Below are 16,297 nucleotides of genomic sequence, written 5' to 3'. Positions count from 1 at the left end.
AGCCATTTTATCAAATATTTCATTTAACTAAAACACCTTTAATTCAGAAAGCATTATATCTATTCTAAAAGTGTTTATATGGATTAAATAGACATAAACAATTGGCAGAGGAAAAAACATAGTACTCACTAACAATAGTATTTGTAGAAATTTTGAAGCCATGGTTAAAAAAAGATATTTGAGGGAAAATGTAAATACATGCAGTAATAATGCTTTCTTAGCAAAATTCGCATCTTTAGTCTCCTGTCACCTTATTGCTTTGTAAAGAAACATCTTGATCCCAGTCATAAAAGTCATTTAGACTTATAAACTCATTAATGTTTACTAGCAGTTGCAATCTGATTTCTTCTCCTAAACTACTTTTAAAATAGTCTAAGGAAAAAAGCTTTTAAAAACCAACATCAGCTTTATCTCTTACACCTCACATAATACTTACAAATCTTATTAATAAAGCACTCAGGACAATCTGATACACTACAAAATTTAAAATAATACAGAATTGTTTCAAATAATAATTGCATCCTTCTATAAAATTTGCCTTAGAATAGTTTTTATTTTTATTATAAATGCAGCCATAGTTGTTGATCTTTAAGCAATCTTGACTCTCTTTGTTTTTGCCACTTTATAAAATGTAGACAAATCTGATAGCCAAGGTAAATACCAGAATTAGGGTAAAGCAAAGATAGTTTTGTTTTTTTGTACTTTACATCCTCCAGATTGTCAAACAGGCAACATACACACACATTCAATTTCAGAAGAATGAGAGAGAGAAGTAACAAAAGAAAAAAAACTCCAGACCCAATGATTATTACTCCAAGAATATAGATCTTTGTCTAAGCAATCTTCTTCTGAATATCAGTAGTTATAGAACTCTCAGTATATTTTTATCATCTTCACAAAGTTATTTTTCTGTAAACTAAAGGTTTGCCTAAATTGAGATGAGCTCCTTTAAATTTTAATTTATTTTTTAGTTGGGTATGAGCATTTACAGTGACAGAAGAAGTTCTGGTTTTGGCAACTTTGGAAGTAGCTCCCCAACTTTGGGACATGTACGTGTTGTCTGTATGATGACTCAGCTGTGGTCTGGTGCTATTATCACATAATGTTCTATCTTTGAATATTGGAAACAAGAAATTTGCAACAGCTCAACCTAGCAAATTTCTTCTGATTTTGTTTTCATCTTTCCTTTCAACAAAAATTAACTTAAATTTCCTGAAACAGCCTTCAGGTCTTTTTTTAATCTTGATCATCTACTAAGGCTCTTGGGCCCTGGGAATGTCTGAGAAGGTGCACTCAGTAATTCATGTGTAGGAATAGTTGAAAAAGTTATCTTCAGGCCTTTCGGGAGTTCTGTAGTTGGATGTAGGTGACAGCTTTATCAACTACAGTATTCAGTGAACATCGGGGAAGCTTAAAACCCCTGATTATAGCTGCTTTTTTAACGGCTTCGTTTTTCTTCTGTACTCCAGAAAGAAATGATTCTACTCACAGAATTTTACAGTTGTGTGTGGTTTTTTTGGTTGCTTTAATGCTTTGTATTATTTTGTTTTTTACTAAGAAGTTTTCATATGTAAAGCAAGTGTAACTGTATTTACGTTGAACTTTGAAAGATTTTCTTCCTCATAATGTGAAGAAAAGGTAAATAAGATCAACTGCATACCTATGCTATTATTTTGCTATGTAGTTTATTATGACGGCCCATGCTACTTTCATATTATTTGAATTTTATTGCCCCTGCTTTCTCTAGGACTTTATTAACTTTGATATAGTGCATCTGTACTCATCCATGTAAATGATTTTGAAGAACAAAACAATTGACAGATTTTGCTTTACAATATCTGTGATTTTTGTTTCATACCTTTGTCCATCTTTCAATCTTTGTAAACAGACCTAGTTCTTTATTGCATAGACCTTATAATCCCTTAATACCCTGATTCTAAACTGAATGAGCTTTAAAAGTGCCTGTTAAACAAATAGTATAAAGGATAAAATAATTTAAAATTTCTTTACAGTTACAAGTTTTTAGGTGATGGAAGTAGAATTCCTAAAATATAAATTACTCTTGTGTCATTTTCCCCCTAATCTTTAGGTGTTATCTTCTTATAAATGAAACCACGGGGGTTTTTCTTGTGATTATAGTATTTCATTATTTGAGTATGTAAACATTATGATGATGGTGTTACAGAATTAACAGCAGCAGAGGAATCGCTCTGAGTCAAAAACAGCCTTCATCATGATCAATAGCACAATTGTTTTATGTCTGTAAGGCATTTCTCATAGGACTATATTTGGTCATCCTGGTAGCTTTTGGAAACACATGTTTTGTCTCACAGTATTTGTAGATCACTGTTGGTGGTGGGGTGAGCATCAACACTATCTTAACCCATACCCTTCCAGCCTCATCAAATTAGAAGTGAATGATTGGCAGTGGAGAGAGGTTTTCAGTGAAACCATTCTTGATAATGTAGGGCTGGAAAAATTCACAGGTACGTTACCATGGTAACAGTGTTTTCATCGTGATGACCTGATTTACTAAGAAAAAGTCTTCAAATAAGTCTATGACATGATTAAATAAGAGATTTAAGGAAAGGGAAAAGACAAAAACAAAACACCTGAAAGACATTCCAGTCAAGCCCAGTGCTTCTATAATAGACGCCCCAAGGTATGGTGAGAATTATTTCTGATTCAACACTTTCATTCCCTCACCTGTTAAAGTAGTAAACCTTTAAAAGAAAGCTTTTAAATTAAAATTTTCAGCTACTTGGGAGGCTGAGGCGGGACCATCGCTTAAAGCCAGGAATTTGAGATGAGCCTGGGAAACATAACAAAACCCCATCTGTAAAAAAAAAAAAAAAAAAAAAGGCAAAATTAGCTGGGTGTGGCATGTAGTTACAGCTATATGGGATGATCCCTTGAGTTCAGGGGTTCGAGACTGCAGTGAGCTATAATCACGCCACTGCACTTCAGCCTGGATGAAGGGCAAGACTCTGTCTCTAAAAACAAAAATAATAATAGTAGTGATAAAAATATGTTTTAAATAACTTAAAACTTTATATAACAGCCTGTTTCTTAAATACCATGCAAATAATTTCAGAGAAAGTAAGTTATGGTAATTTTTATAAATGACTTCACATTTACAATGCTGGTGTTTTTATTGGTTAAATTAGATTTCTCAATAGCTATTTTTAAAAACTGCAGTAGGAAGGACTGTCTATTGTATTTTTTAGAAACAAGCTGGTTTCTACAATATTATTCACGTTTTTTAAACAGCATCATTGAACCTGCACATAAAAGGTTAAATGTTTGCAGACCATTCTTTTTTGCCTCAAAGATCAGAGACAAATTACTATTTTTATTTTACATTCCCTTGATGAGGATAATGATAAACAGCTGTCATTTCAGTGCTTCAACTGCAAAGAACCTTATTGCAATCCTATAATTTAAACAAAGAAAAAATATAGTCATACACAATATACATACAGAAAAGAGCACAATGGAGAATTTGGTTAGAACTGGGGTTAGAGAAAAGGAAGTGTTGCTCTCTGCAATTACTCACGTAAAAGAAAAATTCCATTTATACTCATTTTTCCCATTCATCTTAGACAATGGTAGAAGGGGCAGTTTACTGCTTCTTTTTTTCTAAACTGAGGAAATAAATCAAATTTGCATACTGAACTCTGTGACTCCCCATCATGTCCACTGTATTATCAGAATAGTTAAGATTTGCATGTCACTACATGTCTGCAAGTATTTCCAAAAGCTAAGAAGAATTTCAAATTGTTTTACTGATTATTTACTAAAGCCTCTAAATTTTTTTTAATGCTAAGAATTAAACCAGAGTTCTCTATTCACTCTGACACTTTGTTTTCTAATTGCATCTGGTTTCAAAAAGTGAAAGTCAGTGTCTTTTGCTTATTTTGATATGCAAAAAAGTGAAGCATGGCTACATGTTAAGAAAGCTGTAAAATGGGGAAATTTAGTGTTTCTATATGAAATTGTGGATGCTAATATAATTTTCCTGGTGTTTCATATTCCTAGAGGTGAATTTAACAAGTTATTTATTCTGCTTTTCTCCTTTAGCTCAATTATTTATTTTTTATAACTACCAGTACTTTAAGGAATTTTTCTAGAAACTCTCTTTATGTTCTGGTTTCTTAATACCTAAGGAAAAAATTGACTTAAAATAATATTTATCTAACATTTATTGAACAAATTTCAGTTCTCAGAGCTTGAATATATTCTTATATGGGTTGACAATAACGATGATACCCCTGTCCTAAGGTTGTGCTACAGATCTATATAAAGTACATAGCACAGTACCTGGAATACAATATTTGCTCAATAAATGTTCCTGGGAAGTGGTAGTAGGTTTATGCTGAAATGCCATTACGTGGTACTGCTAAACACAATGGCAAAATCTAAAATCCAAGAATGTTTTAGATCAGAGAGACAAATGGAATTGTGTTGTATTCCTAATGGAGGCTTATATTTCTTTATATAGAAGATGTTTTCTTCAGAAAGCTGTAGGTCATCATCTGCTCTCATTGATATATATCTCATATATATATATATATATATTTCATAATCACTTTATCATCCTCATTATCATCAAGTTGTAGTAGCTCCTAACTCCTCAACTTGGAATTTCTCTGGTCTGTGCTTTCTCTTACAAGTAGGCTTTCCTGGAGGCCCTAAATGCACTGGAGCCTCAGAAATGTCCTCATACAGTTGTCCCAAATCATGAGGTCATGCTCTCAGGACTGGGAAATGAGTTGAGCATGCATTATTTTAATGTGTTTTTTAGAACAATAGACATTTCTGAGTGACAGAAGCCTATATAAATGATTAGAACCAATTCTATCATTATTGTTGATTTTGTGGCCCATCAATATGCTTTTCACACAAGCATATTGATTCAAAGGAAAGGCTTATCATTTAATATCCAGTAAAGCTATTTAGCACAGTGCTATGCCTAGAACTGATTGGATGATTGAAAACCTGGCAGATCAAAGTATGTACATTTCCAAAGAAAAGCACTTCGTGTCTACATGGAAGCAATAAATTATTTCCCCATTTTACATTCATAATTAAATCTTTCCAAATGCTAGAAAGTAGCCAGACCACTAACAATAATACCTGTGTCATGTTCTGGGGCTTAGATGGTTCAAGCTGACTTGAAATGGAGACCATTTGTTCTAAATTGATTTCAATGCCAAGCCAATAGGTCAGCCCTTAATGATGAAGAAGCCATTCCAGCTCAGCCTCTGGTGGATAAGCCAACATTAATTAACTCAAGTCTCATAGTATAGGAAACAGATGCTTTTCTCATGTTGCACAAATAAATTCTTTGTGTATAGATGTGTTCTGTTTTATTCAAAGAATAACAAGTTGGAAGTAATAATTGTAAGTTTTTCACAATGGAGCCAGTCTTTAGTAGTGATGACAGAAGCATGAATTTACGTAACAAATTCCAGCAAGTGCATGGAAGAATAAATTATCTTCTATATCTCTTATTTTGGCTTCAGGCCAGCCCTACAAAATTTAGCTTTGAATGTGGGAGGATCCAAATGCTGATCCATCCCAGAGCAGACCTAGAAGTGCCAGAACAATACCAAGGTTATTTCTAATCTATAGAATCCCTGGAGACTCCTCTCAGAGGTTTACATTTGCATCATATGTTTGGATTCAATTCTTTGGCCAGCTTGCAAATGGCTTACGATTAGATTGTTCTCTGGAGGTATGTTGTTAGGTACACTGTTTATTTTGTTATTCATCTCAACCTTCGTTCAGAATTAGAATACTTGCTTTCCCTAGAATGTGGCAGGCTAAAAATTGAGTAATAACTGCAGGTTCCCCCATCTCCTTTCAGAACCAGTGGATGCATAAGATAAAAATGTTACCATCTACTGATATAAACTAGAACTATGCTAATCAGAAGTTGATAATCTGATAATGTCTGACATTTTATTTTCTTCTGAGTGAATATGAGATAATCCATGGTTTGTTTCTCTTCTTTTAGGCTGAAAATGATGAGAATGGCCAAGCAGAAAACTTTTCCATGGACCCACAATTGGAGAGGCAAGTGGAGACCATTCGCAACCTCGTAGACTCCTACATGTCCATTATCAACAAATGTATCCGAGATCTAATTCCAAAAACAATAATGCACCTTATGATCAATAACGTAAGTGATTATAAACTACCTCCATTAAACTTCTAACCCATCTGAGTGTGGAAGTTGCACATATTATCTTCAGCTTCTTTGTGTATTTTCTGGATAGTTCAAATAATATTACCCAGGTTCATCATTTTCCATTAGACGTGATATGTGACTGACCAATGAAAGAGAACTTAGGGAAGAAAACTTAAAACTTCTAGCTATAGGACTGAGGTATTCCCCATTGGCTGTCTTCTAGAAGAGTGTGAGTTTGCTCACAATAAAGCAAAACAAAAACACCATAATCCTGGGCATCATGTAAATTAATTGCAAAACCAGCAAAGAAACCAGATGCCCTGGCTCCTAGACTTTGAGACTAAAGGCAAAGGATATATTTGTTCCTATGCCCATGCGTGTGCATGCATGTGCACACACATATATAAAATATGTTAATATGATTATTTTCAGCTTCTAAAATCTATGGAATGCTATTTTAACCTGGGAAAGGGCTTCTTGCTTTATCCCCTCAGATTAAAAACTCAGTGAATTTTATTTTTCTAAGGTAAGGATGCTATAACCTCAAATCTGAAAATCCTGCTTGACTAGCCATCAATGGGTCTAAATAACCTTTTCAAGGTTATTTATAGTAGTCAGAGTATGATACTTAAATTATGTTTGATTTAGTTCTTTTGGTAGTTAACTTTTTACAGTACAAATAATACCACAAGTTATTTGAGAAATAGTCTTTTAGATAAGATAGGTTATAATGAGGTGTTTTATAGGACTTTTCTGAATCTTGACAAGTGAGACACCAATAATTTTATTCCTAGTTATCTTCTAAGGACATCTTTTTATTTAATCCAATGATAAATTATGAGCATTACTTGTAAGAAATTAAAATTAGGTGGCAAAGTAGTAAAAAGAGCCCCAAAGTAGAATTTAGGAGAAATCTGGGTTCTAAATCTGGTTCTGCTACAGACTCTGTTGACCTAAGGTGAGTCTCTTTCATGTGTCTGTTTCCTCCATATGTAAAATACTAATTGTAGTAAGTGTATCTGACTTAGGGATTTGTTCCAGAAGATGGTACAAATGAAAGTACTGTGAAAAATATAATTGTAAGAAATCAATATGGCTGCCTATTTAAGAACTGTAAATAGCCCTTGTTCATATTTCATGGTTAATTTCAAAATTTTATTTCTAAATATGACAGTCCGTTCATTGTCCATGATCTCTGCATTCCTTGACTGTAAGCAACCCCAAGCACTCATGTGAACAATCTTATTTTTAACTAACACTATTTTCATACACATATGTATTCAAACAAGGTTAGCTGGATGCTTTGAAGAATCAGCAACAGGTAAGCAATAAATTAGAAATGTGGAAACTATGAATTGTATTCTTTTGACCAATGGCTTTCTGTGTAACCTAAAGCAAATCATTTCGCCCCATTGAGTTGAAGTCAGTCTCTTCTAAAACTACAGTGAGGTACCTCACAGAGCCATCAGAGATTATAATAAAAGTGGCTATAAGCCATTTAGAAAAATATAAAGTACTAAACAAATAGTCTGTGTATTTTTAAAATTACCTTCTTCATTTACTTAAATGAATTCAGGTTGTTTTGCTGTGGTATATCCAGGCACTTGCTTATTTAAACATTTTCCTGATTAAGGATCATTTATCTTTTCACTGTTTCACCGAGAGTCATTAGTGCTGCCATCAGTTCAAACGCTGCTTTGCTCTGCACTATATTAAATCATCAGCACAGGAAATAGCACTTCCTGCCTATAGCTGTGAGGAGTAGCTTGACACAAATTAGCTAAAAGGAAAAAAACAAAAAACAAAAAACCCCTATTGCAAATCTATCCTACTTTCACCTTCTCAAGAAAAACATACACACATGCACACACATGCGTGCACACACACACAGAAAGAAAGAAAGAAAGAAAGAAAGAAAGAAAGAAAGAAAGAAATGCAGGGGTAGTTTCCCTCACTCTTCACTGGTGTGTTTTCTTGTTTTAATGAAATGGCTAAACCTCCACCTACAGGATATTATCCTCGGAGGTTAAGTTCTGATAGTTGTCTTGAGAGAGACCTCACGTAAGAGTCGTGAGAAAGGAGACTTCAATTAAGATCTGATCTCCAAGGTCAAATCTTGAAGTAAAAACTAATAGGAATGTGGAGAAGGTGAAAGTATCATGTAGTGCTGAATTCTTATGAAATTGTGGCTTTGTTTGAAATTTAACTTTTTGTATCTACCAGAAGTTAGTTTTACATATCTAGAATTACTGCTTTTCTTGGGTATTATTTTATGTGCTTTTTAAACATATATAAAAAGGTATAGTTTTATCTATAATACATATATTTTAAAATTATATATGTATAATTCTATATATGAAAAATATATATCTTTTATTAATGTAGTCATATTCTCGTGGCATCTTATTGTACAGAATGCCCAAGCCTATTTTGTTCATTCCACGTGACCTGTTGAGTCCAAGGAAACTGAAACAGTGAACAACCAGCACTGTGCCATCTAGATGTATTGATTTTTTAACTTGATTCAAAGTGAAGAGATCTTCAAATGAAAGAACTAATAATAAAATCACAACGAGAAAACTAGTCTTTTGACTCCTAATTCTAAATTCTATTCACTTAACCCTGCTGCATCTTTAAATGAGTTTGGATCAAAAAGCTAATTGTTCCTCCAGAATCAATAAATGCCTAAAACACGGTCCTCTATTTCTTCCTGGTCTATCAAAAGCGGCGTTCTGGCCTTTCCTCTTTGAAATGGGAATGAAAAAGAATATGTTTCGGCCTTCTGAAAAAGAATATGTTTCAGCCAACGTTCATAAAGTTCAGAATTTGGTGGGCAGTTTCCTTTGAAAGTTTACATTAAGTGTTCTGCCACTCAAGTCTCCATATGGAATTGTTTAAGAAGTTTAAAGCCTAGCAATAAATGCCTTGCCTCAGACATACTGTAAGCCTTTGTCTATTGAAATGCAGCAGCTGTTTCATTACTTAAACATACCAGGTAACAGCAGCACAAAGAAATAGCAAGTTTATGACAGACGGTCTTTCTGGACAGGCTACAGTCAAAGCAGCAGAGTTTTGCTCAGGACTTTAAAGCTAACACACACATAACACCCCATGGTAAGCCCATTTGGATGGCCTCTTCTCTGTAGCTCACCCCACCAGAAGTTCTCCATCAAAGAATGAAGTGGATCCAGCTTTATTCTAAAAATGTGTTCGGTGTGGCAAAGTGGCACATAATTCTGTTTGAACCTGTCAGCCAACCACATGTTGGATACCCATTATCTTCCACAGCTTATAAATGAAGAAATTGAGGTTCTGAGACATTGACTTGCCCAAGATCACAAAGCTGGGGGTGGCAGAGTTAAGATTGAAATCCAGGTCTTCTCACTCATAGTCTGATGTTCTCACCATTTGAACATTGGATAATGCACGTGACAGGGTTAGGAAACTCTAAGTCAGCCCTCTCCAACTAGAGGACTCCTACTCCCCCAGGGTATTCATGAGTTATTTTCCCAGACAGTTAATTTTACTTGAAGATTTAATTAGGATTTCTTTGAAGGTGAGAAGCAATGTTTGAAATCTTTCTCATATTTAAGCAAACCCAGGTAATACAAAAGAGAATGTAAACGTTCTTAGGAATTTTTTAAAAAACCAAATTTGAAACATAGAGCCATTTCACACTGGAGTGTGTGCTGTAGCCTGCGCCCCTGGACCCCTCTGGAGGTCCACATTTACTCTCCTTGGCCATTGGCATTTTGGTGGAAAATTAGTAACATGTGCCCTAGTTTCAAAACTTACTGTAACTTTAATGCGTATGAAGTAAAGTGTTATTTTAAATGTTCATTATTTTAGGGGAAAGTACATCTTAAATACCAGAGCTTTATCCTGGCATTTAAAGCACTGATTTGTTTCCACCAGCCAGGAATTCAGCACACTGCTCAAGAAAAAGATCACGACTAGGACTCCATAAGTCCCACTCTCTTCTCCCCTGCCCCCACCTCCCATCATTGCTCCCCGCCAAAGCTAACACTCTTCTGCTTTCTTAAATTGTAGATTAGTTTTGCCTGTTTTTGCACTTGGGAATCATATACTATACGCCTTTTGTGTCTAACTTCTTCTCCTTAACGTTACATTTGTGAGTCAGAGGATGTTACTTTTTAAAGCAGGAAAACTTCCTTGATCTTTAGCAGAATTAAATCCCTGGGAAAAGGAAAGGAGGACTAAGTAGATATGAGAGAATTGTGAGATCTCAAAGATCACAAAATTCTAACCAAGCCCCCTCCCCAAAACTAAACAAAATTAAATTTCTCAATTGAATTTTAATACATGTATTGTGTGAATGAGAGGCATCACCGTGTTCCATACTGTGACCCTCCAATTCTAGAAACAAAGAGATTTTAAGGAAATGGTCTCCTTGGTAACTGAACTGTAGGAAACTGTAGGAAAACCCTAGAAATGTCTCTTCTATTTGTGAAGGGTTTAAAATGGTCTCAGTCATAGAAAAGAAGGTTTAAGATCCAAACGTATTACGGGTTGCTAGAGAAGGGTTAAAGTAAGAGAGGAAAACATGTAGAACGTTTTTAATGACCTCACATTCCTTTACACTGAGCAGAGCGACATGGTGCAGTAATGCCTGTTTATCGAGCCTAGAGAGTTTGAGCTGGAATGAGGTTTCATGTGTGAGAACTTTTACAAACCATACAGAGATGTATAGGTTATAAGGTGTTATAATTAAAAACATAAATATTATTTCAGATCTCAAATTTAAGTATAATCACTTTGTTATGTTCGGTGAAGTATTTTCTAAATGCTATCATCTAAAAGGGATTCACTTGACCCCTGATTGTCATGCAGAATTCTTGATTTAAATATTTGTACCAGATTTAAATGTCTGTATACCACTGGCATACAGACTTCCCAGAAAGTCCCTGAAGTGTCTGGAAACTCCCGGAAGTCCCCCTACCTTCATTCCAAACTCCAATTTTAGTGTCACAAAGCTAGGTTAGCAGAAGGAGAGAAGAGTATCTCTAAAATTTTGCTTAAATGCAAAATAAAAAATGTTAACCTCTATGCCCTATTTAACTATGTCACTTGATACCTGTACTGTTGCAACAGCTGTCTATTGTTCTCCTGTCTCGATGTACCTAATGCCAATGTAGCCTATAGACAGTAAAAATCACAGCATTTTTTGGAAGGGGCACTAACTGTGTGCTGGGCATCATGCTAGACAACTTGTATTCATTCCTTCCCTTAATCCTCACAATACTTGAGGTAGCTCTACCCTCATTTCACAGATGAGGAACCTGAGACTCAAACAGTTTACATTATTTGCCCAAGAACAGTAAGTGTTTGTTAGAACTAGAACTTAAATCCACAGCCTATGCTCTGAATCCACTGTATTGCACAGTAGGCAAGTTCCAGTGTGTCATAATTGCTGTGGAAGATTCAAGGCACATCTTTGGTCAGAATGCTGAAACAGGCCCTTATTTTGCTTCATGGTTTGACAGTTGATTCTTAATTCAGCTCTGCTTTAAATCTATTCTTGGAAGAATCTTCTTTTAAATTGTATTTAATAGATTCTAAGTGATATTCCAGTAATATGTAAAGTTTCTAAAGAGCTTAACCCAACCAATGGTCAATGCCAGGAAAATTGTCTGGTTTTGAGTTTTGAATTGCACCATGCATCCAAGTGCATATACACACCCAACAGTGGGAGATTTGTGCAAATATCCATGATTCCCTGCATACCTGCAAGTACATTTAGAAGTGAATGCATCTGTAAGGAAGGGAATGAAATATTCCTAAAGCCAAATTTGCTGCCTTCCCTCTAAATCTGACTTTCTTTTCTGATGTTTGAGTTTCTATTCTCCTACTCATCCAAATGTCAATGCTTGAGATGTCTTTGGTTGTTCCTTTCTTCCTTGCCCTTCACATCCCAACAGCACCAAGTTCAGTTCATTATTCCCTTATAATGTCATTGTATGTATCCATTTTTTATACTACTGCGTTGTTATTAAATGAAACCTTTACCATCTTATGAACGATCTACAATAGCCTTCTAACAGATTTCTTTATTTTCACTACCACCCTTGCAAAGTCTTTTTCAATGTTAGCCAGATTAATTTTCCTAAAACTCTCTTTTATTGTTTCACTTACTTGCTTAAACGCTTTCGCTGGCCCCTCATTGCCAAGCAAATAAAGTTCAAACACTTTTCCTTGGCATTCAAGGCCTTCGCATCTGCCTCAGGATTCCTGGCCAAACTTACTTTCCACAACTATCGTGCATAAACCTCTACTCCACAGAGGGTTTCCTAAATACATCTTGTGTATTAGATTACTTTCACCTTTGAATCACTCTTGGTTTACAAAATATGTACAGAAAACACTTTATTTCACCACAATAAACCTTTGATTTAGCTGAATTTTTTGATTAGTAGAATTATTTACATGTTTTGATGCCTTTAAAACATAATGAAGCTATGTGTTTTAGGTTCTTGTCATCTCTGAATTACAAATTTAACCATATCCTAGAAATTTTCAGCATCTGACAGCTGTTCTGTTATCTGCCTGATTTTTTAACAATTAAATATATACTTGCATTTGGCCTTTCTTAAAGATATTCATGAGTCTAGATAAGAGTTAGCTTTCTCATGTAACAGAGAAACTGAAAAATTCAAACGGCTTATTTTTACTAGGCTTAAGTTAATTGCTGCACTACTGTAAAATAATGATGCTTAAACAAAAATTTACTTTTTTAAGCACTCAATCACAGTGAGATAATGGGGTAAGGGAATGGGCACTGGACTTCAAGTCAGAAGATTATGGATTCAACTGAATGCTGTGTGACCTGGCACAAGATACTTAAATTCTTGGAACTTGTTTCTGTATCTATAAAACTGGAATACTAATACATGTTTCTTCAGTGTGTGATAAGAATTGTCATATAACTTGTGAAGCCACTTGGTATATACCATACTTCATCGATTCTCACATTCACTTCTTTTTATTTAATATTTCTGAAATGAAGATGCATCTTATACTCAATGGCAACTTGACATCCTGTCATAGTTTGATTGATGGTATTTTTTTTTGTCTGAATAGTCAGTACATATGATAGTAGTGTTTCTTAAAATCACTGGTGTCTTAGAGTTGATGAGATACAGTAGCTGGCGTTCCCACTCTCAGTGTTGTGCACCATATTCATCCTCTCCATTTTCATCCTGCAACAAAATGCCCCTCCCCCGAGACTCCCACATAGTGTTCATACTTTAGTTTGTTTTTATATATTAGCTAACTATGCAACCTCATGTCAGTCCCCATCACTGTTAACTAACTTCTATTGTAAACTTCTGGAAAACAGAGTGCATCTCTTTCACTTGTTTATAAATCAACCTGCATAGTTATATAAGATTCTGTATTTAATAAATATTCACTTACTGGTGCTAATTTCACTTTTGAGACGACACTGAAACTTGGCATCTCAATAATTTTCCAGTGATTTTGGTAAAAGCTAGGGAAAGGACTGCGAATGCCAAGGAATGGAAAACGTGTGATTACATAGGTTTCTTCACATCACTGTTTTCTGTTGAAAATACTGCTTCTTACCTCATGGTACCTTCCCTCTTCTATAAGCCAAACAGCTCCAGACAATATTGTGAAATGCTCACAAAGCCAGCAGGCCCTGTTCTGGTGATGGCTGGGTTTGGCCTTCTTCTACTCATCTCTATCATCCTTCAGTGTCGACAGCCAAAAGACAGAGGGAAACTGTTACTGTCACCAGTACTGGGGATAGAGACAAAACAAAAGTAAACAGACGCTTGGTGCTTCACTTTTCCCAGGGTGGAATTTGGTGGACTTTGGTGGACTTTGTCCAGACTCTGACTGCCACAGCCATGTTTCTACCTCCACTCAGTCACTCATTTATTCCCATTTTTATTTCTCTGTGGTGATCTGACAGGTTAAAGATTTCATAAATTCCGAGCTCCTAGCACAGTTATATTCTTCAGAGGACCAAAATACCCTGATGGAGGAATCTGCTGAGCAGGCTCAGCGCCGGGAGGAGATGCTTCGAATGTACCAAGCACTGAAAGAAGCCCTTGGGATAATTGGGGACATCAGCACGGCCACCGTGTCCACTCCGGCACCCCCTCCAGTGGATGACTCCTGGATACAGCACTCTCGCAGGTAAGAAGATGGCCCCGGCCGGGCGTGGTGGCTCGCGCGTGTAATCCCAGCACTTTGGGAGGCCGAGGCGGGCGGATCACAAGGTCAGGAGATCGAGACCATCCTGGCGAACATAGTGAAACCCTGTCTCTACTAAAAACATTAAAAAAATTAGCTGGGCGTGGTGGCGGGTGCCTGTAGTCCCAGCTACTCGGGAGGCTGAGGCAGGAGAATGGTGTGAACCCGGGAGGCAGAGCTTGCAGTGAGCCGAGATCGCGCCACTGCACTCCAGCCTGGGTGACAGAGCAAGACTCCGTCTCAAAAAAAAAAAAAAAAAAAAAAAGATGGCCCCACAACCCCTGAGCCCTGCCACGCTTGTCCAATATCATTTTCTGAGAGTGCTTTCCTAAACCAAGAAGGACCTACAGAAAAAGGGGAAAAGATATTTACATTCAGGAGTAAGGATCAGATTATACTAACTCCCTTAAAAATGCAGCACAGTACATCCTCACAATGGAATGTTATACAGTCACTAAAAAGAACAAGACAGTTCTATTAAGTCCTAAAATGAAAAGATAATCCAGTTAATGGGAAGCTTTAAAAAAAAGGGAGGTTGTATGCCAGGCACGGTGGCTTACGCCTGTATTCCCAGCACTTTGGGAGGCCGAGGCAAGCGGATCACCTGAGGTCAGGAGTTTGAGACCAGGCTGGCCAACATAGTGAAACCCTGTCCCTACTAAAAATACAAAAATTAGCTGGGGGTGGTGGCGCACGCCTGTGATCCCAGCTACTGGGGAGGCTGAGGCAGGAGAATCGCTTGAATTCAGGAGTCAGAGGTTGCAGTGAGCCGAGATCACGCCACTGCACTCCAGCCTGGGTGACAGAGCGAGACTCCGCCTCAAAGAAAAAAAAAAGGAGGTTGTAGAACACTGTGTTCTATGGTATACAGAAAAGCAATTTATATATAGAGAGAGAAAATATATACTTATACAAATGTAGAATACAGTTAAAAAGGATGCACAAGAAACTTCTATAGCTGTTTCAACAGAGTGAAGGGGTAGGGAGAGGAAAACTTACTTTTCTCCATTTACCCTTTTATCCCTTTGACTTTCATGACATGAATTGGACTTATTCAGTCAAAAAATAACTTTTAAAAAGCAGGAAGTTACAAAACATTTTTAGAGATTAATTCAGACAGAAAGGAGGAATGAGCAAACTATGATTTCTCTTTTTCCTCAGGTCACCTCCTCCAAGCCCCACAACCCAAAGGAGGCCAACACTAAGTGCTCCCCTCGCAAGGCCCACATCCGGCCGAGGACCAGCTCCTGCCATTCCCTCTCCTGGCCCCCACTCTGGGGCTCCTCCAGTCCCATTCCGTCCAGGCCCATTACCTCCTTTCCCCAGCAGCAGTGACTCCTTCGGAGCCCCTCCACAAGTTCCATCTAGGCCTACGAGGGCCCCGCCCAGTGTCCCAAGGTAAGGCATGGAGCAGAAATTGGGGGGGGGTAGTGCGCCTTGGTTCTCTTCTCATAGAATGACAGACAAAATTTATTTGAAAGAGAAAATTGCAAAGATCTTATCGTACGTGTTTGCAGTTTTCACAATGAACAGAGACTATAGGAAAATTGCCAACCCTGTTATGCCATTTAAAAATCACTTGTGATCATTGAAATTTCTCATTTATCAATTGGCACAAACTAAATAGGACTAAAGAACACTGGGTCCCAATGAATGACATTTTGGCAGCTATTGGGAGAATTTGAGGGCTTTGAAACAAAAGAGCTATGGAGGATTGTAGCAAGCTGTGTGTTCTATAGGTCATGAGAGTTCCATGGACTAAAGTCTTGCCTTCTCCATTATCAAAAGAATTCTAGAAAACCACTGACTTAGAGAATTTTATCCATCTGCCTTCTGAACTGTGATCCTTATACTCAATTTTACCAA

At 36.6% G+C, this 16,297-nt stretch overlaps 1 protein-coding gene across 13 annotated transcripts in view; it reads left to right on the top strand.

Annotated features, from left to right (window-relative positions):
* DNM3 (dynamin 3) overlaps window positions 1-16,297 on the top strand; it is a 576,940-nt gene that overhangs the window by 531,637 nt on the left and 29,006 nt on the right. For all 13 annotated transcript variants that reach the window (XM_031012314.3, XM_055377773.2, XM_063710835.1 and 10 more), the window contains 3 exons: window positions 6,020-6,184; window positions 14,148-14,374; window positions 15,593-15,829. In XM_031012314.3, coding sequence (XP_030868174.1) covers window positions 6,020-6,184; window positions 14,148-14,374; window positions 15,593-15,829 — 629 coding nt within the window. The remainder of the gene's footprint in view (window positions 1-6,019; window positions 6,185-14,147; window positions 14,375-15,592; window positions 15,830-16,297) is intronic.

Source organism: Gorilla gorilla, chromosome 1, assembly GCF_029281585.2.
Source record: "Gorilla gorilla gorilla isolate KB3781 chromosome 1, NHGRI_mGorGor1-v2.1_pri, whole genome shotgun sequence".
In the NCBI taxonomy this organism is placed as follows: domain Eukaryota; kingdom Metazoa; phylum Chordata; class Mammalia; order Primates; family Hominidae; genus Gorilla; species Gorilla gorilla.
This window is presented reverse-complemented; position numbering and strand designations above follow the sequence as displayed.